General features: G+C 43.6%; 1 protein-coding gene across 4 annotated transcripts in view; it reads left to right on the forward strand.

Annotated features, from left to right (window-relative positions):
* Positions 1–2,843: 2,843 nt before the first annotated feature.
* Positions 2,844–22,098, forward strand: part of UQCC1 (ubiquinol-cytochrome c reductase complex assembly factor 1) — a gene marked incomplete at both ends in the record, with an annotated part of 107,593 nt that continues 88,338 nt past the window's right edge. The window contains 3 exons of one of the 4 annotated variants that reach the window (XM_080716644.1): positions 2,844–2,906; positions 11,604–11,708; positions 21,590–21,685. In XM_080716644.1, the coding sequence (XP_080572770.1) occupies positions 2,883–2,906; positions 11,604–11,708; positions 21,590–21,685 (225 nt within the window). The remainder of the gene's footprint in view (positions 2,907–11,603; positions 11,709–21,589; positions 21,686–22,098) is intronic. The other 3 variants (XM_080716642.1, XM_080716641.1, XM_080716643.1) reach the window with 3 other exon arrangements.

Raw genomic sequence — 22,098 nt, forward strand, 5'->3', positions numbered from 1 at the left:
AGATCGTAAGTAACCTCAGCTACTTAGTGAGGTCCTCTGCAACTCAGTGAGACCCTGTTTCAAAATAAAGAATAACAAATAGGATTGGGGGTGTAGCTCGGAGGTAGAATGCCCCTGGGGTCCATCCCCAGTACCGAAAAAAAAAAAAAAGTAAAAACTGTTCTATATTCAAAACTTCTGTGGCTTCTTTTCCTTTTTTATTCTTTATTTTGAAACAGGGTCTCACTAAGTTGCAGAGAGCTTCACTAAGTAGCTAAGCCTGTCCACGAACCACTATCCTCGGGCCTCAGCCTCCCAAATGCTGGGATTACAAGCGCGTGCCACCACGCCCGGCTCTCAGTGGCTTATTTTCAAGGCACTCCACTATATCCCTCTCTGATGTAGTGCTTTAATAATTCTGTCCCTTCTTTCTACTTTTGTAATAATAAAAATTGCTTAAGCTTACGGCAGTAAAATTCTGGCTATTTTTTCTGAATTAACTAAGAACAAAAACCCGAGGCTCCATTTCACACTGTTACAGTTTTGGCTTCGTTACACTTTATGTGTGTGTGTTACTGAGGATTGAACCCAGAGGTGTTCTACCTCTAAGCTACACTCCCAGGCCCTCTTCTTTTTTCTTTCTTTTCTTTCTTTCTTTCTTTCTTTCTTTCTTTCTTTCTTTCTTTCTTTTTTTGGTGGTACTGGGGTTCCTGGAAGCCCTTCTACCTCCGGGCTACACTCCCAGACCTATTTTATATTTTTATTTAGAAACAGGGTCTCTTAAGCCAGCGCGGCTGGCTTCGAACCTGCGCGATCCTCCTGTCTCCGCCTCCCAAGCGCGGGGATTACAAGCGTGCGCCACCAGCCCCGGCTTTTTATTTCACTTTGAAACAGGGTCTCACTAGGTTGCTGAGAGTCTTGCTAAATTGCTGAGGTTGGCTGCGAACCTGCGATCTCAAGCCTCTGGAGTTCTGGAATTACAAGCCAGCGCCACCACGCCCGACTCCTCATCCTTTAGATCTCATCATACACGTCACTTTCTCAGATAGGCCCTACCTGGCCACACTGTCCAAAGTCATTCCCATGTCTGTTTTTACATTAGCTGCTTGTTTCCTTCATGACACTCATCATAGGTTTTATTTTTTTCACTAGTTGACAAAACTTTCCTGTACCTTCCCCACCAGCCTATGAGCTCCATGAATAGCCAGTATCCACACCTGTGTCTAGGGAATAGGAGATGTGTCCTTGTGACCTGAATGGGAAGATCCTTCAATATCCCGACCTCTGCTCCCAGTCACCCTGGAAGCTTCCACACCTTCTCTTCTCTACTTCTCTTGGGATATAATGGAAGAGGAGTTCTTTAGCCAAGACCATTCTCCCCCACTTATTTCCTCAGGAAACGACTCCCATCTTTCTCCTGTATGGTGTGTGTGTGTGTGTGTGTGTGTGTGTGTGTGTGTGTGGTATTGGGGATTGAACCCAGAGGCATTCTATCTCTGAGCTACACCTCTAGCCTTGTTTTATTGTTTAGCTTGCTAAATCGCTGAGATCCTAGGTTGCTGAGGCTGGCCTTGAACCTAGAATTCTCCTCAGTCTCCCAAGCACTGGGATTACAGGCGTGCGTCACCATGCCTAGTTTGTGCTTAATCTTTGAGACAGTGGCTACTCAGTTTTCTCTGTTCTCCAAGTCGCATCTCTGAAGTCAAGTGGACAGCCTCAAGTACTGGGGATTGAACCCATCAGCGCATTCTATCTCTGAGCTCCACCTCCAGATATTTAAAAAAAAATTCTTTGAGAGCGGGGCGTGGTGGCGCACGCTTGTAATCCCAGTATTTGGGAGGCTGAGACTGGAGGATCGCGGTTCGCGGACAGCCTCAGCTACTTAGTGAGGCCCTCTGCAACTTAGTGAGACCCTGTTTCAAAATAAAGAATAAAAAACAGGGCAGGGGGTGTAGCTCGGAGGTCAAATACCCCTGGGTTCCACCACCAGACCTGCAAAAAAAAAAAAAAAAAGAAAACTTTATTTTGAAACAGGGTCTAAATTGTGGAGGGCCTCACTAGACAGCTGAGACTCGCCGCGAACCTGCAATATTCCTGTCTAAGTCTACCAAGTACTGGGATTACAAGTGTGCGCCACCACGTCTGGTTCAAGTGCCCAAATTTTAAGGAGCGTAGCAGCTCTCAGGTGGAGCCACCCTGGGTCTGGTTTCCTGTATGTCTTGTTTCTGTTTTTTTGTGGGCTCTCTCTCTCTCTCTGGTTTCCTGTATGCTTCTCTCCCTCCTACCCCCTCTCTCATGTATTGGGGATGGAACCCAGGGTCATTCTACCTCCGAGCTACATCCCCAGCCCTATTTTTTATTCTTTATTTTGAAACAGAGTGTCACTGAGTTGCAAAGGCCCTCCCAGCTTGCTCATTTTTACTAATCCTTTTCTATCAATAGTCAAAGATGTTCTCATTCATAACCAACTAACCACAAACCCGGAGCTTTTAAGAACATCCTAGATGTTCTTATGGTCTTGTCTCAGCCTACTTTTCAGGTGTTGAATACGTATTGGGACGTTCCAAGATCCTGTTCTTTTTAGGCCCCATTCAAAAGGGGAGTCTGGAAAGAAATGACAAAGGGTTGCTGAGGTGAGGCTCGGTGGTGGGGGATTAGGAGAGGACTCTGAGTAGTGGGCGTGGGAAGCCTCCAGGAGCGTCCCGAGCGTGGGCGGGACCGAGGGCGGGGCGTGGACCTGAGGGGGCGGGGCCGCGCGTGCGCAGAAACGCCCCAGTGCGCGCCGCCGCCGCCGCCGCCGCCGCCGCCGGCTCGCGGCCGCCGAAGGACAACTCTGCGAAGGGGGGCGGCGGCCGCGGGACTCCGGAAGGCCACCTTTCACCCGGAAATGGTTGTTGAGAAACATGGCGTTGCTGCTGCGAGTCCTTGTGAGTGCAGGAGTGCTGGTCTAGGGTGGCCCGCCGGGTCTTCGGGCGGGAATTGAGAGGGCGGCGCGGGAGGGCCTCGAAGGAAGCGCAGGACGGGAGCCGTGCCGCAGCTCGTCTGCGTGGCCGCCCTTCGCGGGGAAACTGAGGCAGCCTGCCCCCTTCTGCCTGCTCCTGACTTGGCCTTGTCTTCTCTCTCTTTCGAGGAGGGAGAGAGTGACAGTAGACCTTTATTTGGGGAGATTTGCTTCTCTGCCGTCACCAGTTGCAGGAGAGCGGGAATCTAGTCCCGTCTTTCATTGATGCAGTGTGACCTTGGGTCACACACCTTCGGGCTCAGGGTCCTCGTGTGGAAAACGGTCATTTTTCTACCTGCAGGCCTTTTGAGATGCTCGGAATTTTTTTTTTTTTTTTTTTTTTTTTTTTTTTTTTTTTTTTTTTTTAGAGGTAGTAAGCCAATTCTTAGCAGCACTGTTAAGTGGGCTATGTACGTGATTGAGTTGAATGCATGAGAACCAGAGCCATATCTGTCGTTTTCACTTCGTTTAGCCCAGTGTCTAGCACATCCTAGATGTTCAATACTTGTTGCACGAATGGAAGAAATAGAGACTACTAGACTCCTTAACACCTATACAGAAAGCTACTGCACCTCTTGAGATCTGGTCCCAATCCTCTTGAGAATTGCTCCTCCTAGCATACTCTGAAAGTGGTAGAGAAAATGGCTAAGATACAGAACTTAGTTTCTAATCATAGGAAGGTGGGACAGTTTGTAATTGTAACAAATCTCTTAAAAACTGGATCAACAGCCGGGCGTGGTGGCGCACGCTTTTAATCCCAGCATTTGGGAGGCTGAGACCTGGAGGATCGCGGTTCGCGGACAGTCTCAGATACTTAGTGAGTCCCTCTGCAACTCAGTGAGACCCGGTTTCAAAATAAAGAATAAAAAATAGGGCAGGGGGTGTAGCTCGGAGGTCAAATGCCCCTAAGTTCCATCCCCAGACCCGCAAAAAAAAAGAAAAAAAAAGAAAAAAAAAACTGGATCGAGGAGCCGGGCGTGGTGGTGCACGCTTGTAAATCTCAATACTTGGGAGGCTGAGAAAGGAGGATCGCAGGTTCCCGGCCAGCCTCAATTACTTAGTGAGGCCCTCTGCAACTTAGTGAAACCCTGTTTGTTTGTTTATTTATTTATTTAGGTGGTACTGGGGTTTCTGGAAGCCCTTCTACCTCCGGGCTACACTCCCAGACCTATTTTATATTTTTGAAACAGGGTCTCTTACACTAGCGCGGCTGGCTTCGAACCTGCGCGATCCTCCTGTCTCTGCCTCCCAAGCACGGGGATTACAAGTGTGCGCCACCACACCGGGCCTGAAACCCTGTTTTAAAATAAAGAATAAAAGATAGGGCTGGTGTTGTAGCTCGGAGGTAGAATGTCCTTGGGTTCCATCCCCAGTACTGCCAAAACAAACAACCCACTAAACTGTTTCAAGGACTCTTTCTTTCTTTCTTTCTTTCTTTCTTTCTTTCTTTCTTTCTTTCTTTCTTTCTTTCTTTCTTTCTTTTGGTGGTACTGGGGTTCCTGGAAACCCTTCTACCTCTGGGCTACACTCCCAGACCTATTTTTACATTTTTATTTGGAAACAGGGTCTCCTAAGCCAGCACAGCTGGCTTTGAACCTGCGTGATCCTACTGTCTCCACCTCCCAAGCGCAGGGATTACAAGCGTGGGCCACCAGGCCTGGCTCTTTCTTTCTTTCTTTCTTTCTTTCTTTCTTTCTTTCTTTCTTTCTTTCTTTCTTTCTTCCTTTCTTTCTTTTTGCGGGTCTGGGGATGGAACCCAGGGGCATTTGACCTCCAAGCTACACCCCCTGCCCTAGTTTTTGTTTTTTATTTTGAAACAGGTTCTCATTAAGTTGCGGAGGGCCTCACTAAGTAGCTGAGGCTGTCTGAGAACTGTGACCCTCCAGTCTCAGCCTCCCGAATGCTGGGATTACAAGCATGCATACCACCAAGCCCGTCATCAAGGATACTTTTTCATAGCAGACACCAGACACAGTCTGTTCCTGTCTCTGGCTATTTTGTGTGTGTGTGTGTGTGTGTGTGTGTGTGTGTGTGTGTGTACTGGGGTGTAACCCAGGGGCATTCTACCTTTACTACCAGCCCTATTGTTTATTTTTTTTTTTTTAATTTGGAAACAGGTACTCACAAATTGAGCACCATGCTAAATTGTCAGAGCTGGCTTCAACCCTATGAAACACCTGTTTCAGCCTCCCAAGTACTGAGATAACAGTAGTGTGCCATCACATTTGGCAATCAATCTTATTTTTTTACCTTTTTTTTTTTTTTTTTTGGTGGGTCTGGAGATGGAATCCAGGGCCACTCTACCTAAATAAAGAATCCAGGGCCACTCTACCTAAATAAAGAATATTTTGTATTCTTTATTTTGAAACAGGGTCTCACTAAGTTGTGGAGGGCCTCACTAAGTAGCTGAGGCTGTCTGCAAACCGCGATTCTCCTGTCTCAGTGTCCTGAATGCTGGGATTACAAGCATGCGCCACCACGCCTGGCTTACCTTATTCTTTTCTAATTATCTTTTTTGATACAGTGCACATTTATTTATTTATTTATTTATTTATGTTACTGGGGATGGAACCCAGGGGCATTCTACCTCCGAGCTATACTCCCAGCCCTATTTTTTATTCTTTATTTTGAAGCAGTCTCACTGAGTTGCAAAGGGCTTCACTAAGTAGCTGAGCCTGGCCACGAACCACGATCCTCCTGTCTCAGCCTCCCAAATGCTGAAGTGTGCACCACCACGCCCAGCTTTGGTTTCATTTTTTTTTTTTTAATCATCATTCCATTCCATGTAACATATATACCATACATTCTCTCTCTCTCTCTGTCTCTTTCTCTTTTTGTGGTTCTGATATTGAACTCAGGGACGTTCTACCTCCGATCTATACCCCCAGCCTTAGTTTTTATGCTCTTTTTTTTTTTTTTAAGAAAGGCAGACTGCCACGTGCAGCGCCTCATTTGGATGTGTCTGGAGTCTTGGAAGCCCTACTACCCTACGTTCTCCTACAAATGGACCTTGAGAGCTTGTTTGGAGGTTCTAGCAGGGGAGCGCAGCTACTCCTATACCCTTGACCGAAGACCGGTCCTCCTCTATTCGGGGAAGGTCGTCCTCTTCGCCCGAGCGCGCAGCTTTGGGAGGGACGCACATGGAGGGTGAGGGAGGAAGGGGACGCCGCCTAGCCAGCCAGCTCAGCCGAATCAACCCTGGCAATCAATGGGGTGACAGATGTCGCAGCCAGATCACCCTCACATCCTTTTATACTTTATTTTGCAACAAGGTCTCACTGAGTTGCAAGGAGCCTCTCACTTAAGTAGCTGAGGCTGGCCTCGAACTGTGGTCCTCCTGTCTCAGCCTCCCAGGTACTGGAATTACTTCCTTCTAGTGGATATTGCTATTTAGAAACAAGATCTGAGCTTGGTGTGATGATACACACCTGTAACCCCAGTATTTGGGAGGCAGAGCCAGGAGGATTATAGGTTTGAGGACAGTTGCAGGAGGTAGAACAACTCTTAAAAACCTAGCAAGACTTTGTTTCAAAACAATACATAAACAGAGCTGGGAGCGTAGCTCAGCAGTAGAACACCCCTGGGTTCAATTCCCAGTGCCACAAACAAAACAAGTCTGGGTGTTACATGTGCTCATTACTACTGGGGTGGGGTGTCATTGCTTCCAGGATATGGGTAGGAAATTTGTGCCTCTATATATGCACACGTTAACATACATATATCTATTTCTTTATATAGCTATCTATTAAATACATTCATTACTCTATCCAATATCACAAGGTTCATTCTACCCTTTTCCCTTGCCACATTGTTAACTCCTTTCTAGTATAGAAGCTTGACTCCTTCACCCTGAATGTACTTACTCATTTGCTTGAATCTTCCAGTATGCCATCAGACTTTTGAAAGCGCAAATTGCACACCCCCGGTAAGTGGGAGGGGATTGTGTTCATTTATGTGCAGTGTGTGGACGGAACCCTGGTCCTTGCACCTGTGATCCACCAACGTCCATCTCCAAGCTTCAGTCCTGTGTGAAACAGTGTTTGAGCTCAATCTGTAATCCCAGTTCTTGAGAGACTGAGACAGGAGGATTTTAAATTTGATACCAGCCTCAGCAATTTAGCAAGGACTTCAGCAACTTAGTGAGAACTGTTTAAAAACAAATAAACAAACAAACAAATAAATAAATAAATAAATAGGTGTTGCTCAGAGGTAAAGTAGAATATCTGAGTTTAATCCCCAGTGTGTGTGTGTGTGTGTGTGTGTGTGTGTATGAACATTCTCTGCTTCTTCTGATCAGAAGTATGTATGTATGTATGTATGTATGTATGTATGTATGTGTTTATTGGCACTGGAGATTGAACCCAGGGGCATTCTACCTCTGATCTACACCCCCCAGCCCAATTTTTTTTATTTCTTATTTTTCTCACGAAGCTGCTGAGGCTGATCTGAATCTGTAATCCTCCTATTTCAGCCTCCCAAGTACTGGGATTACAAATGTGGGCCACCATGCTAGACATGATAGAGTATCCTTTTTTTTTTTCTTTTCTTTTTTTTGTGGTACTGGGGGTGGAACCCAGGGGCATTCTACCTTTGAGCTATACCCCCAGCCCTATTTTTTATTCTTTATTTTGAAACAGGGTCTCACTGAATTGCAAAGGGCATCACTAAATAGTAGCTGAGGCTGTCCACAAACTCGGACCCGACCCTCCGGTCTCAGCCTCCCAACTGCTGGGATTGCAAGGATGTGCCACCAACCTGGCTAGAAGTATTCTTTTGTAGCATGTCACATTGTAACCTGTAAAAGAGCTTGTTATAATAGCATCTATTCTTTATGAGATTGAATTAGTAACCACTGCATTTAGAATATAGGCGCCACAGGGGAATTTTGAAGTGGATATGCTGACTATAGTCTTTTTTTTTGCAGTACTGGGGATGCAACCCAGGGGCATTCTACCTCCAAGCTACACTGCCAGCCCTATTTTTTTGTTCTTTGTTTTGAAACAGGGTCTCACTGAGTTGCAAAGGGCCTCACTAAGTAGCTGAGGCTGTCCTCGAACCACATCCTCCTGTCTCAGCCTCCCAAATACTGGGATTATAAGGGTGTGCCACCACACCCGGTCTCAGTCTTCATTTTCCGTGTATTCTGTATTTGTAAACTTACCTGGTGGGTAAAACTTATTTGTAACCCCCAGATCAACTCACAGCATTTTCAGTGATTCTTGGACATATGCAAAGGGTTGAGGTATTTGAGCAGCCAGTGTACACGTTCACAACCAGGCTGACCAAGGCAACTTTCTTTTTCTTTGTTGCCTTTCTGGTTTCAGCTTTCATACTGCAAATAGATATACTTTTTGTGGTCTATTTAGTGCCATATTTTTCTTACATTTTTGCTTTTGTTGGTGATTTCCTTGTTTAAAACTGTCACCAGGCTGGGCGTGGCGGCGCACGCTTGTAATCCCCGCGCTTGGGAGGCGGAGACAGGAGGATCGCGCAGGTTTGAAGCCAGCCGTGCGCGCTGGCTTAGGAGACCCTGTTTCCAAAATGAAAATGTAAAAATAGGTCTGGGAGTGTAGCCCGGAGATAGAAGGGCTCCCAGGAACCCCAGTACCACCAAAAAAAAAAAAAAAAACCTGTCACCAAGCTGGGCGTGGTGGCGCACGCTTGTAATCCCAGTATTTGGGAGGCTGAAATAGGATTATGGTTCGTGGGCAGCCTCAGCTACTACTTAGCCCCTTTGCAACTCAGTGAGACCCTGTTTCAAAATAAAGAATAAAAAATAGGGTTGGGGGCATAGATCAGAGGTAGAATGCCCCTGGGTTCTATCCCTAGTACCGCCAAAAAAAAAAAAAAAGTCATTAAATGTAGTGCTGAAGTGCCGGCTAGCACGGCGAAGTAGAAGGCTGTGATGTGCCTTAGATGTGTTAGGTAAGTTTTGTTCAGGAGTGAGCAAATGCTTTGGCTGTGAGATCAGTGTTGATGGATATTAAGCAAGGTATCTTTCAAAAGAAGCACACATAAAACAAGTTACATATTGGTTGATTGATGAAAATGGGACTAGAGTCTGCAGGGGCCTAACACTGTCTTTCCCCAAGAGCAGTGATTCAGTATGCCAAGTTAAAAGCAGTTTTTAGCTGGGTGTGGTGAGGCATACCTGTAATACCAGTACTGCGGAGGCTGAGATAGGAGGATCACAGGTTTGCTACCAGCCTCAGCAATTTAGAGACCTGTTTCAAAATTAAAAAAAAAAAAAAAAAAGCTCAGAGGTTGACTACCTTTGGGTTCAATCCCAGTACCATAATAAATTACATACATACATATATACATACTTACATAGGGCTGGGGTGTAGCTTGGAGGTAGAACACTCCTGGGTTCAATCCTCAAAAAACAAAAACCAAAAAACAAAGTGTGCAATTTTATTTATTTATTTATTTATTTATTTATTTTGCGGTACTGGGGATTGAATCCAAGGGCATTCTACCTTTGAGCTAGACCCCCCAGCCCTATTTTAAAATTATTATTCTTTGTTTTGAAACGAGGTCTCACTAAGTTGCAAGGGCCTCACTAAGTAGCTGAGGCTGGCTGTGAACCCACAATCCTGCTGTCTCAGCCTCCTAAGTACTGAAATTACAAATATACGATACCATGCTTGGATCAAAACATGCACTTTTGTTATTTGTTTTGAGATAGTTCTTGCTAAATCACCAAGGTTGGTCTCAAACTTGTGATCCTCCTGCCTCAGTCTCCTGAGTTGCTGGGTTAACAGGTGTACATCATCATGCCCACTAAAACCGGTATTTTAGGAAATGGTTCTTGCTGCTATAACATTTTGCTGGGTAAAGAGAAGCTTATACAATTCAGTAAAAATCGTTCATGACGATAATGATGCCTTTATTTTTGCATTATCAAAGTACTTGTACAAATGTTCCTTGGATCACTCATGTGAGGTAGCTTTTACTGTTCCCATTCATTATAAGGAAATAGGAAGCCCAGATTGTTGAGTAACTAGTTCAGAGTCACACAGCTATTTAGTGGCAGGCTCAGACTTCAAACATCCTCTCTGCTATATCTCAGCAGATTCAGGGAAGGGTTTGGACAAGAATTGTTGTTGTGGGATTAGAGGAAGAAAGTACAGAATGGATACTCCTTTCTTCTAATAAGAACTGATTTAAAGTATTGGCCGAAGACCAAATAGAACCAGAGTTACAGAGAAAAATTTTGTTGACATTGGAAATAACATGATGAAATTCTTTAGAAAATTTTCTAAAACTTTTTGTTGTTTCTACATGTAATTTTCTCTTGCTTTCCCTACCCTCTTTGGCTCTGACTTTGTAGTTTTATATTAATCCATATTTACATTTTAAAGAAAAGTACACCTGACATCCAATGATCCTGGTAAATATGTCATTGTTAATTAAATAAAAAAAACTAATCACTGTCTCTTAAATGGAAACCACTGTCTCTTAAATGGAAATCATTTAAGGTTTGATTCCAGCAGATCAAACCTTAGCTGAAATAAAATGTTTTAGCTCTATTTTTCCTTTGAAATATAAGGTGCCAGGAGTGGCCTGTTAGAAAGTTACACAGTTTTAGAATTTTGAGACACTTCAGAAGGCATCTGTAGTTTTAGAATCCTAATGCCTTTCCCTCCCCCACCCCTGGACTTTCCTGCCTATTCACAAGGAAATAGAGATCAGATTCAGCTTAATATTGAGCTGGACGTACTACAGAGTACATTTGTTAATTTTTAAAATCGTGACAAGTAGGGATTTAATCTTTGTTTTATGGAAGAGAAAACCAAGTCCCACACAAGTTGTTAACTAATGGGTAGTTTATGAACAGAAGAGCCAGGAGTCAACTTGGTGTGTTCTGACTCCAGCTCCATATCTCTTTCCACAAATGCTGTTTTAATTGGTTCAAGACTCTACCAATGGCTAGCTAGTATTAGAGCTAAAAGAACCTTGGAGATATTCCATAACCCTTTTATTCCATAAATGAGCATAGATTCTAGAGTTGGGCTGCCTGTGTTCCAGTCCTAAACATGCTATTTATTACTACATTAATAACATTGGGCCAGGGGAAGCTGAGACAGGACTTAGCTGAGGCCCTTTGCACCTCAATGAGACCCTATTTCAAAATAAAGAATTAAAAAAAATAGGACTAGAGTTGTAGCTCAGAGGTAGAATGCTTCTGGGTTCCATCCCCAGTAACACACACACACACCAAAAAAAAAAATATTGGGAAGTTGCTTTTCCTATACATATCTTAGTTTCTTCACCTGTGTAAGTGAGGTAATAATATATTAGGTCACTGGATGATAGTTGCAAAGTTTAAATGTTGAGGTGAAAATTCCAACCCTATTTATGTGTTTGGTTTCTCTGGCAACCAGCCCCTCATCTTCCAAGAGTCACCTCACTAGTGTAAACTCAGGTAAGGTTGAAAGGGGCTTATTATGAGTAATAGAACACTTCGATCACTCAGAAATTCCAAGGGTTTTAGCAGCTTAGGGGCAGGAACTAGAGATGAAGACCATGTACAGATTTCTTATATTTCACAATGTCACAGGCACACTGCTTTTTATATATGGATCTAGATCCCTGACAGACAATGTTTCTCTTTCTTTAGAGGAACCAGACTAGCATCTACCAGTGGGTTCCAGTATGTGGCCGATTGGTTCCAGTGCCTCCTACCCAAGGACAGTGGGGCAAGACTCTGTCTGGCACTTCCCAGGTAAGGTTTGTTGTTCCTTTGCTTGGTATGAAAACCTTAGTGTTTATGTGCAAATGTCATGTATTTATAGATTAGCCAACCAGATTGTGTGATGGAAAAACCTCATGAGACCACTCTTGAGTCTCTGTGGTGCCAGCTCAGGACTGATTCCTACAGTATGGTGTCTAGGGCGTTGCTTCTAAATATCCCAGCAGTGGAACTTAGCCTTGGATACCGCGTTACAGTCTGATGATTTTTACTGTTAGGGAGTTTTTCCAGATATTCGTCTCAGAGTTAACTTTTTCAGTATTTTTTCTCTTTTTTTTGTGGTACCAGAGATGGAACCCAGGGGCATTTTACCTTTGAGCTGCACCCCAGCCCTATATTTTAGTCTTTTAATTTTTGAAGCACAGTCTCACAGAGTTGTGAAGGGCCTCGCTAAGTAGCTGAGGCTAGCCATGAACTGCGACCCTCCAGTCTCTGCATCCCCAAATGCTGGGATTACAAAGTGTGTGCCACCTTGCCTGGTTTCTTTTCAGTATTCTTTTCGAAGCCATTTTGTGCTACTTTTATTTGGGGTGAGAATTTTTTTCTTCTTCTCTTTTTCCTATTAGAAGCACAAAATCCAAGAAACAAGTAGAGATCTTCATTTACTCTTGACCACACGATTCATTATAATATAGGTAACCTTGGACCCTCTATGAAGTGTTTTATTTCTCCTGATTTTTGTTAGTTTTACAAATACTTTTAATAAAGGAGATAAAAATCATGACTTCAAATCTAAAAACATCAATATTTTCATCTGTGTTGGTTCCTTTGCAACCCTTAGATATGTGTGTACATACTAATTTCTCTCACTTTTTTGGTGTGATAACTGGAGATTGAACCCACAGGCATACTACCTCTGAGATAAACCCCCAGTCCTATATTTTATTCTTTATTTTGAAACAGGGTCTCACTGAGTTGCAAAGGGCCTTACCAAGTAGTAGCTGAGGCTGTCCTTGAATCACCATCCACCTGTCTCAGCCTCCCGAATGCTGGGATTACAAACCTGAGCCCCCACGCCCAGCTACTTTTTTTTTAAATAGGCTCTTGTTTAGGTGCTGAGAGTCTTGCTAAATTGCTGAGCTGGCCTTGACCCTGCAGTACTCTTATCTCAGCCTCCTAAGATTGGGATTACAGGCATGCACTACCAGGCCTCGCATTACTTTTTTTTTTTTTTTTTTGGTGGTACTGGGGTTCCTGGAAGCCCTTCTACCTCTGGGCTACACTCCCAGACCTATTTTTATACTTTTTTATTTGGAAACAGGGTCTCTTAAGCCAGTGCAGCTGGCTTCGAACCTGAGCGATCCTCCTGTCTCTGCCTCCCAAGTGTGGGGATTACAAGTGTGCGCCACCACACCTGGCTTTTTTTTTTTTTTTTTTTTTTTGGTGGTATACTGGGGTTCCTGGAAACCCTTCTACCTCCAGGCTACACTCCTAGACACCTATTTTTTACATTTTTATTTGGAAACAGGGTCTCTTAAGCCAGCAAGGCTGGCTTCGAACCTGCGCGATCCTCCTGTCTCCGCCTCCCAAGCGCGGGGATTACAAGTGTGCGCCCCCTCGCCTGGCTCTTATTTTATATTTTATTTGGAAACAGGGTCTCACTAAGTTGCCGAGAGCCTCACTAAGTAGCTAAGGCTAGCTTCGAACCTGTGCAATCCTCCTGTCTCAGCCTCCCAAGCGCTGGGATTACAAGTGTGCTACCACGCCTGGCAATCCCCTCTTAATTACTTTAACAAATATTAACAGAAATTTATATTCTGGTATCTTTTTACTTACTAGTGCAGACATTCATGTTATATATATACAGCCATTGTTATTAAAATTATCTCCCCTCGATTGGCCATTAGAGGCTTTTATTTATTCATTTTTTTTATCGTACTGGGACTTGAACTCAGGGGCATTCTACCTGTGAACTCTACCCCCTGTTTTATTTTTTATTTTGAAACAGGGCCTCACTAAGTTGCAGAGTTCCTCACTGAGTTACTGCATCTAGCTGTGAACCTGTGATCCTCCTGTCTCAGCCTTGCAAGTACTAAGATTACAGGCATGCAGCACCACAGCCAGCTTAAAAGCTTTAATTTTCTTTTCTTACCTCTCTGTGTATATACATATATTTAAATTCTTTTTCTTTTTGCGGTACTAGAACTGGTACCCAGGGGCATTCTACCACAAAGCTACACCCCCGGCCCTATTTTTTATTCTTTATTTTGAAACAGGGCTTCACTAAGTTGCTGAGGCTGGCTGCAAACCTGTGATCCTTCTGTCTCAGCCTCCCAAGAACCGGTATTAGAAGTGTGCACCACCGCACCCGGCTTATCTTATATTTTCTTTAGCCCTAGATTCATTAATTTCTTAAAGGAATTGTGGTTCCTTAAATGGAGATTTTTTTTTGGTGGGGGGAGTACTGGAAATTGAACCCAGGGGCATTCTCCCTCAGAGCTATATTCCAGCCCTATTTTATTGTTATTTATTTATATTTATTTATTTATTTATTTATTTATTTATTTATTTATTTTTGGTGGTACTGGGGGTGGAACCCAGAGGCTTTCTACCTCTGGGCTATACTCCCAGACCTTTTTTTATATTCTATTTGGAAACAGGGTCTCACTAAGTTGCTGAAAGCCTCACTAAGTAGCTGAGGCTGGCTTCGAACCCGTGCGATCCTCCTGTCTCAGCCTCCCAAGCGCGGGGATTACAAGCGTGCACCACCACGCCTGGCTATTTTTTTTTTTTTTTTTTTGAGACAATATTGCTAGGTTGATGAGTCTCAGAACTTGCTGAGGCTGTCATTGAACCTGTGCTCCTCCTGTCTCAGCCTCCCGAGTACTGGGAATACAAGTGTGCTCCACGAAGCCCAGCTTGAGAATGGTCGTTGCAGCCTCTCCGTCGGTGTTCGTTTCTCCTGTGGGAAGTGAAAAGGTTGGACTAGAAGATCTCTTAGATTTCTTCCAGCCCATGGGCTGTTATTCTAAGTTACGCCTTAATTTTTCAGTTGCCCTTTGTCCAAGCTAAACAGCTTGGTTCATTTTAACCTTTCCACGAGGACCTTTTATTCATCGCTTTTATCATTCCTGTGGTTCCTTTTTGGACTTTCTCCAGATTGTCCTTCTCTTTGAAAAAAAGTAGAAAAAAATTTCATTTAGTTTTCATGTTTTTATTGAGTACTGACTCTAAGCCCAGAATGGTGTTGAACACTGGGACAGAAAATAAGTATAAGACAGGCTGTGCCCTGGTAGAGCTTGCTAAACTGTAAGATCCTCCTTCCCCAGCACTCAAGAATTGCTTGAGTCTGTCCCCTTCTCTCTGTCTTTCTCTCATTCAGGAGACCTCTTGACTTTTAGAACTTTTTTTATTTTTTTTTTGGATGCTGGGGTTCTACCTCTGAGTGACACCCTCAGCCCTTTTTATTTTTTATTTTGAAACAGGGTCTCACTGAATTGCTGAGGCTTTTGCTAAGTTACTGAGGCTGGCCTTGAATCTGTGATCCTCCTGTCTTAGCCTCCCAAGTACTGGGATTATAGACGTGTACCACCATGCCCAGTTTAGAACTCTTTTGGAAGTAAAAAATAAGGGTGAAATCTTTCCTTCCTTTTTTTTTTCCCCTTCAGTACTGGGAATGGAACCCAGGGGCATTCTGCCTTTGAGCTATACTCCCAGCCCTATTTTTTTATTCCTTATTTTGAAACAGGGTCTTACTAAGTTGCAGCAGGCCTCACTAAGAAGCTGAGGCTGGCCACGAACTTCTTGTCTCAGCTTCCCAAGTACTGGGATTACAAACGTGAGCCACCATGCCTGGCTCTTACCTTCTTTTTAACAAGGAGCTATCTGCAAAACAGCTTTATCATTTATATTATATTATTTATAAATATGTTTATAAATATATTTATTATGTATTTTATATTATAGTACATTATTTATTAATATATTTATATTATTAGAGGTTTTTACATTAATATTATTCATGGTAGTTTACACATCATTTGCACATACATTATTTTCTACGGTTCTCAAACACATTTATGAGAGAGGCGGTGCTGGAGCTCCAGCCCAAGTCTCTGTTCTTTCCATCACACTGTGCCTCCTCATTTCTGCCCTCCCATTTATTTACCTTCTTTTCTATCCTGCCTTTTTTTTTTTTTGGCGGTACCAGGGATGGAACTCAGGGCATTCTACCTTCGAGCTACACCTCCAGCCTTATCTTGTAGTCTTTTTATTATTTTTGAAACAGGCTCTCACTGAGTTGCGAAGGGCCTCCCTAAGTAGCTGAGGCTATCTGCAAACCCGGATCCTCGGGTCTCTGCCTCCCAAATGCTGGGATTACAAACATGCCCCACCACGCTTGGCTTATCCTGCTTCTTCTTTGAAGTATTTTCTGATGACTCCAGGTCATTGTTTTCCATTTCCAAATTTCTGTTATTTACACTTCCTATTCCACATATTTAAGCATTTTTGTACCTATTATTGAAGTATGATAAAAATAGAGAAAAAGGAAGCTGGGCATGGTGGTGCACACTTGTAATCCTAGCATTTGGGAGGCTGAGATGGGAGGATCACAGTTCACAGCCAGCCTCAGCTACTCAGTGAGGTCCTTTACAACTCAGACCCTGTTTCAAAATAAAGAATAAAAAGCCAGGTGTGGTGGCTCATGCTTGTAATCCCCAAGCTTGAGAGGCTGAGACAGGAGGATTGTGCAGGTTCGAAGCCAGCCTCAGCTGGTTTAAGAGACCCTGTTTCCAAATAAAATATAAAATAGGTATTGGGAGTGTAGTCTGGAGGTAGAATGCCCCTGGGTTCCATCCCCAGTCCCACAGGGGGGAAAAATATATATGGGAGTGTATCTCAGAGGTAGAATGTACAAGTCAGCTGGGCATGGTGATGAACACTTGTAATATCAGTACTTGGGAGGCTGAGAAAGGAGGATAGGAGGATTGCACAGATTTGAAGCCAGTCTCAGCAGTTTAGTGAGGCTCTCAATAACTTAGTTTCCAAATAAAATATAAAAATGGTCTGCAGGTGTAGCCTGGAGGTAGAAGGTCCCTGGGTTCCATCTCCGGTACCACAAAAAAAAAAAAAAAAAAAAAGAAAAGAAAAGAAAGAAAAAGGCACATGTCATACATATACAATTCAATGAATTATTACAAAGTAAACATACCCAGCATCCAGCTCAAGAAACAAAGATGTGTATGGTGGTGCACACCTGTAATCCTAGTATTGGGGAGGCTGAGACAGGAGAATCACAGGTCTGTGGCCAGCCTCAGCAACTAAGTAAGGCCCTCAGCATCCTAGTGAGACCTTGTTTTGTGCTGGCATTGGAAAATTGCTCTGGTATTAATTTTCAAAATGTAAAAAGCAGTCAGTCTGGATGCTGCACAGGCACTCTGGCAGGGAGAGGTGGTAGCTGTTATACTGTAGAGCTCCTCTCTCTCTGCCTTTTTTTCTAATGATTAACCTATTAGTAAGAATGTAAAGGAAATTAAGGTCTTTAGCCTTAGAAGCACTAGAGACAGTTGAGCCTTTGGCCTTAGAATATTCACCACCTCTGTTTATCTCTTCTTTGTGACAGTGCTTGGGTATAGGAAAGTAAACTCCCTGTGCTGCTTTAAAGCACCCATAGTTGATGAACAACCAATATAGTCGTATACAATAGACGTGGAAACAAGGTAGATTATTGACCCAGCACTTAATAAGTGCACTGTCTGGAGACAAGGAAGCACCACATGGCAAAAAGATAAGTTGCTAGCCCGTTGTCTTGGTAACAGTGATAAGAATATACCCATACAGACCCAGCGTGATGGCGCATGCTTGTAATCCCAGCATTTGGGAGGCTGAAACTTTAGGATCTGGGTTGGTGACTAGCCTCAGCTACTTAGTGAGGGCCTTTGCAGTTCAGTGAGACCCTGTGTCAAATAAAGAATACAAAGTATGGCTGGGGTGTAGCTCGGAGGTAGAATGCCTCTGAATTCTATCCCAAGTACTGGAAAAAAAGCCATACCAATACAAAATCTGTATTTAAAGCTAGGGATCAATGGGGGGGCAGAGTTCCGTTTTGGGCTCTCCAGTGTGCCTGCCGGGCGTGCTGCTTTTCTTTTCCCTTTCTATTTCCTACTGATTTTGTAATAAAGAATTGTAAAAGCTGCACCAAACTTAGTTTTTCTTTTCCCTAATCAACAAGTTCTAGTTGAGTAGAGGGAAAGGGCCCACAGTGCCATTACAACTGTAACATGCTTCACAGTGAAAATAAAATAGGGCTGGAGGTGCGGCTCAGGTAGAAAGCCCTGGGTTCATCCTCAGCATTAAGAACAAGGAGAAGGAGATGAAGGAGTGGGGGGAGAGGAAGGAGAAAGAGGGAGGGGAAGAAAAAGAAAACATTAGGAGGACCACAGAAGCTTCTCCAATTCCCTTCTAGCCAGTGCCTCCAACCAAGGTTAATATTCGTCTTGACTTTGAATATAGATTAGGTTGCCTTTCTTTGGCACTGGGGATTGAACCCAGGAGTGTTCTACCTCTGAGCTACATCCCCAGCCCCGTTTTATTTTTTATTTTGAAACAGGCTCTCACTAAGTGACTGAGAGTCTTGCTAAATTGCTGAGACTGATCTTGAACCTGCAATCCTCCTGTCTCACCCTCCCAAGTACTAGGATTACAGGCATGGTTCTCCATGCTTAGCTTTTGCCTGTGTGTGTGTGTGTGTGTGTGTGTGTGTGTGTGTGTGTGTGTGAGAGAGAGAGAGAGAGAGAGAGAGAGAGAGATTGATTGATTGATTTTGATTGATTGGTTGGGGATTGAACCTAGGGGCATTCTACCTCTGAGCTACACTCCCAGATCTATTTTTTAAAATTTAATTTGGAAACAAGGTCTTGCTAGGTTGATGAGAGTCTTACTACTTGTTGAGGCTGGCCTTGAACCTACAGTCCTCCTGTCTCAGCCTCAGCCTCCCAAGTACTGAAATTACAAGCATGCCTGGCTTGGCTTTTGCCCTTTTTTTTTTTTTTTTTTTTTTTTTTTTGTGGTACTGGGGTTCCTGGAAACCCTTCTACCTCTGGGCTACACTCCCAGACCTATTTTTATACTTTTTTATTTGGAAACAGGGTCTCTTAAACCAGCGTGGCTGGCTTCGAACCTGCGGGATCCTCCTGTCTCCGCCTCCCAAGCGCGGGGATTACAAGCGTGTGCCAACTCACCCGGCTTGGCTTTTGCCTTTTAAACCTATCGTACATAGTCTCTTGTCTCTTATGTTTGTTATCATTCACCTTTGTTTTATGGATTCATCTGTGGTTTTTTTTTTTTTTTTTTTTGGTGGTACTGGGGTTCCTGGAAGCCCTTCTACCTCCAGGATACACTCCCAGACCTATTTTACATTTTTTTATTTGGAAACAGGGTCTCTTAAGCCAGCGTGATCTTCCTGTCTCTGCCTCCCAAGCATGCGGGGATTACAAGCGTGCGCCACCACGCCCGGTCCTCATTTATTTTTATTTGGAAACAGAGTCTCACTAGGTTGATGAGAGTCTCACTACTTGCTGAGGCTGTCCTCAAACCTGTGATCCTCTCGTCTTAGCCTCCCAAGTACTGGGTTTATAAGTGTGGGCCACCACACCTGACTGATGATATTTTTTCTCATCATAAAAATTGTTTATTTGGTCGGGCGTGGTGGAGCACGCTTGTAATCCCCGAGCTTGAGAGGCTGAGACAGGAGGATCGCATGCGTTTGAAGCCAACCTCAGCTACTTAGTGAGGCTCTCAGCAACTTAGTGAGACCCTGTTTCCAAATAAAATATAAAACAGGTCTGGGAGTATAGCCCGGAGTTAGAAAGCCTCTGGGTTCCACCCCAGTACCACCAAAAACAAAAACAAAAACAACAAAAAATTGTTTATTTGTGTCTTTTCAATTTAAACAAATGAAACCTTTTAATTTAACAAGAGCTGCATCTTTAATAGTCAAGTGACTCTTCTCGAGGGGGCAAGGGCAAGAGTGGGTAGTAGAGAAAAACTAAATGTGTTTAGAGATGAGCATAGGTGTGGGCAGCTAGACGTTGTCCTTGGTACTAGATATATAGGTACTTCAGGAACGTTCAGTAGAGTGTGAAATGTCACTCATGACTTACGGTGGGACAGAGAGACAGCAGGTGACAGCATAGTCAGGAGGAATCCCAAAGTCGGCTTCAAAAGAGTTAAAGCATGAGTGTCCCTGGAACTGACCAGAAGAATTCTGACTGCTCTTATGATGTATTTGGGGAAGAAATGTAAAGAGTAATGTTCCAAAATTAGAAACTTTATTTTTCCTTTATTAAGATTAGAGAAGGGAGTTGGGTGTCGTGGCACATGCCTCTAATCACAGTATTTGGGAGGCTGAGACAGGAAGATTGCAAAGTTGAGTCCAGTCTCAGCAATGTAAGGCAACCCTGTTTCAGAATAAGTAGATAAAGGCCGAGCATGGTGGCTCACCCTTGTAAATCCCAGCATTTGGCAGGCGGAGACCGGATGATTGCAGTTCACGGCCAGCCTCAGCTACTTAGCGAGGCCCTTTGCAACTCAGTGAGACCCTGTTTAAAAATATAAAGAATAAGGCCGGGTGTGGTGTCGCACGCTTGTAATCCCCGCGCTTGGGAGGCGGAGACAGGAGGATCACACAGGTTCGAAGTCAGCCACGCTGGCTTAAGAGATCCTGTTTCCAAATAAAAAGTATAAAATAGGTCTGGGAGTGTAGCCCAGAGGTAGAAGGGCTTCCAGGAACCCCAGTACCACCACCACCACCACCAAAAAAAAAAAAAAAAAAAAAAAAAAAAATATATATATATATATATATATATATATAATAAAAAATAGGGCAGGGGGTGTAACTCAGAGGTCGAATTCTCCTGGGTTCCATCCCCAGATCCTAAATAAATAAATAGTACCTATTATATTTCCAACTTCTTTCCAAGTTCAGTGTGAATATAACAGGAAGCAGTTGTTTCAGATGGCGTTGGAAACTTCCCCTTTTTTTGAGCACCTATCTTGTGAAAGGCACTTTGTGTAATTATCTCCTTTAATCCTCACCATAACTGAGGTCAGTAAGTTGCTCATGACCATTGAACTTGCAGATGGCAGAAGCAGGTTTACAATTTAAAATTGATGTCTTTGGGGTTCTTCTATATATTGCATTACTTCCGATATTTAATTAGACACTTATTACAATTCTGTTTTGAAGAGGTGGCTCAGAATTTGGTGAGCACATATTGTGTCCCAAACACCATTCCAGGTGCTGAATTTGGATCCTCTTGGTGATCAGATCACCAGGTATTGGCTAAGCAAGGTTGGATAGATCTTTTTTGGGGGGGGTGTTTGAAACTGGGTGTTGAACTCAGGAGCATTCTACCTTCAAGCTACACTGCCAGCCCTATTTTTTTTTTTTTTTTTTCCAGTACTGGGGATTGAATCCAAGGGCATTTTGTGTCTGAGTGACACCACCAGCCCTGTTTTTTATTCTTTGTTTTTGAGACAGGGTCTCACTAAATTGCAGAGGACCTCACTCAGTAGCTGAGGCCGGCCACAATCCTGCGAACCTCCTGTCTCAGCCTCCCAAGTACTGGGATTACAAGTGTGCACTACCATGCCTGGCCCCAGTCATATTTTTTATTCTTTATTTTGAAACAGGGTCTCATTAAGTTGCAGGGCCTCACTAAGTCGCTGAGGCTGGCCACAAACCTGTGATTTTCCTGTCTCAGCCTCTGTAGTACTGGGATTACAAGAGTGTGCCTCCACACCTGGCTGGATAGATCTTATAGTCATGACTGAAGCAGCTCTGCTTGGATTAACCTTTTAAGTGAATATTCAGTGTTACTTATGTCTTTTTGTTTAATACTTTAATACTCTAGTTGCCCCAGATGAGCCAGTCCCAAACCTGGAGTGGATCAGAACAGATTCCTGGAATAGATATACAGCAAAGTAGGAATTATCACACCACAAATAAGGTGAGAATCATAAGTTATTTCTATGTTTATAGAGTGCTTACAGACATTATTTTTAAATTTAATATGCTGGAGATTGAACCCAGGGGTTCTTTACCACTGAGCTATATCCCCTGCACAGGGTCTCACTAAGTCATGGAGGGCCTCACTAAGTAGCTGAGGCTGTCTGCGAACCACGATCCTCCTGTCTCAGCCTTCCAAATGCTGGGATTACAAGCATGCGCCACCATGCCTGGTTTCATTTATTCATTTAAGTACTGAGATTGAACCCAGGGGAATTCTATCTCTGAGCTACATCCCTAGGCCTGTTTTATTTTTATTTTGAAAAAAGGTCTCTGTAGGCTGATGAGAGGTCACTACTTGCAGACACTGCCCATGAACCTGTGATCCTCCTGTCTCAGCCTCCAAAGTCCTGG

This window comes from Muscardinus avellanarius (assembly GCF_963383645.1).
Source record: "Muscardinus avellanarius genome assembly, chromosome: 19".
Taxonomy (NCBI): domain Eukaryota; kingdom Metazoa; phylum Chordata; class Mammalia; order Rodentia; family Gliridae; genus Muscardinus; species Muscardinus avellanarius.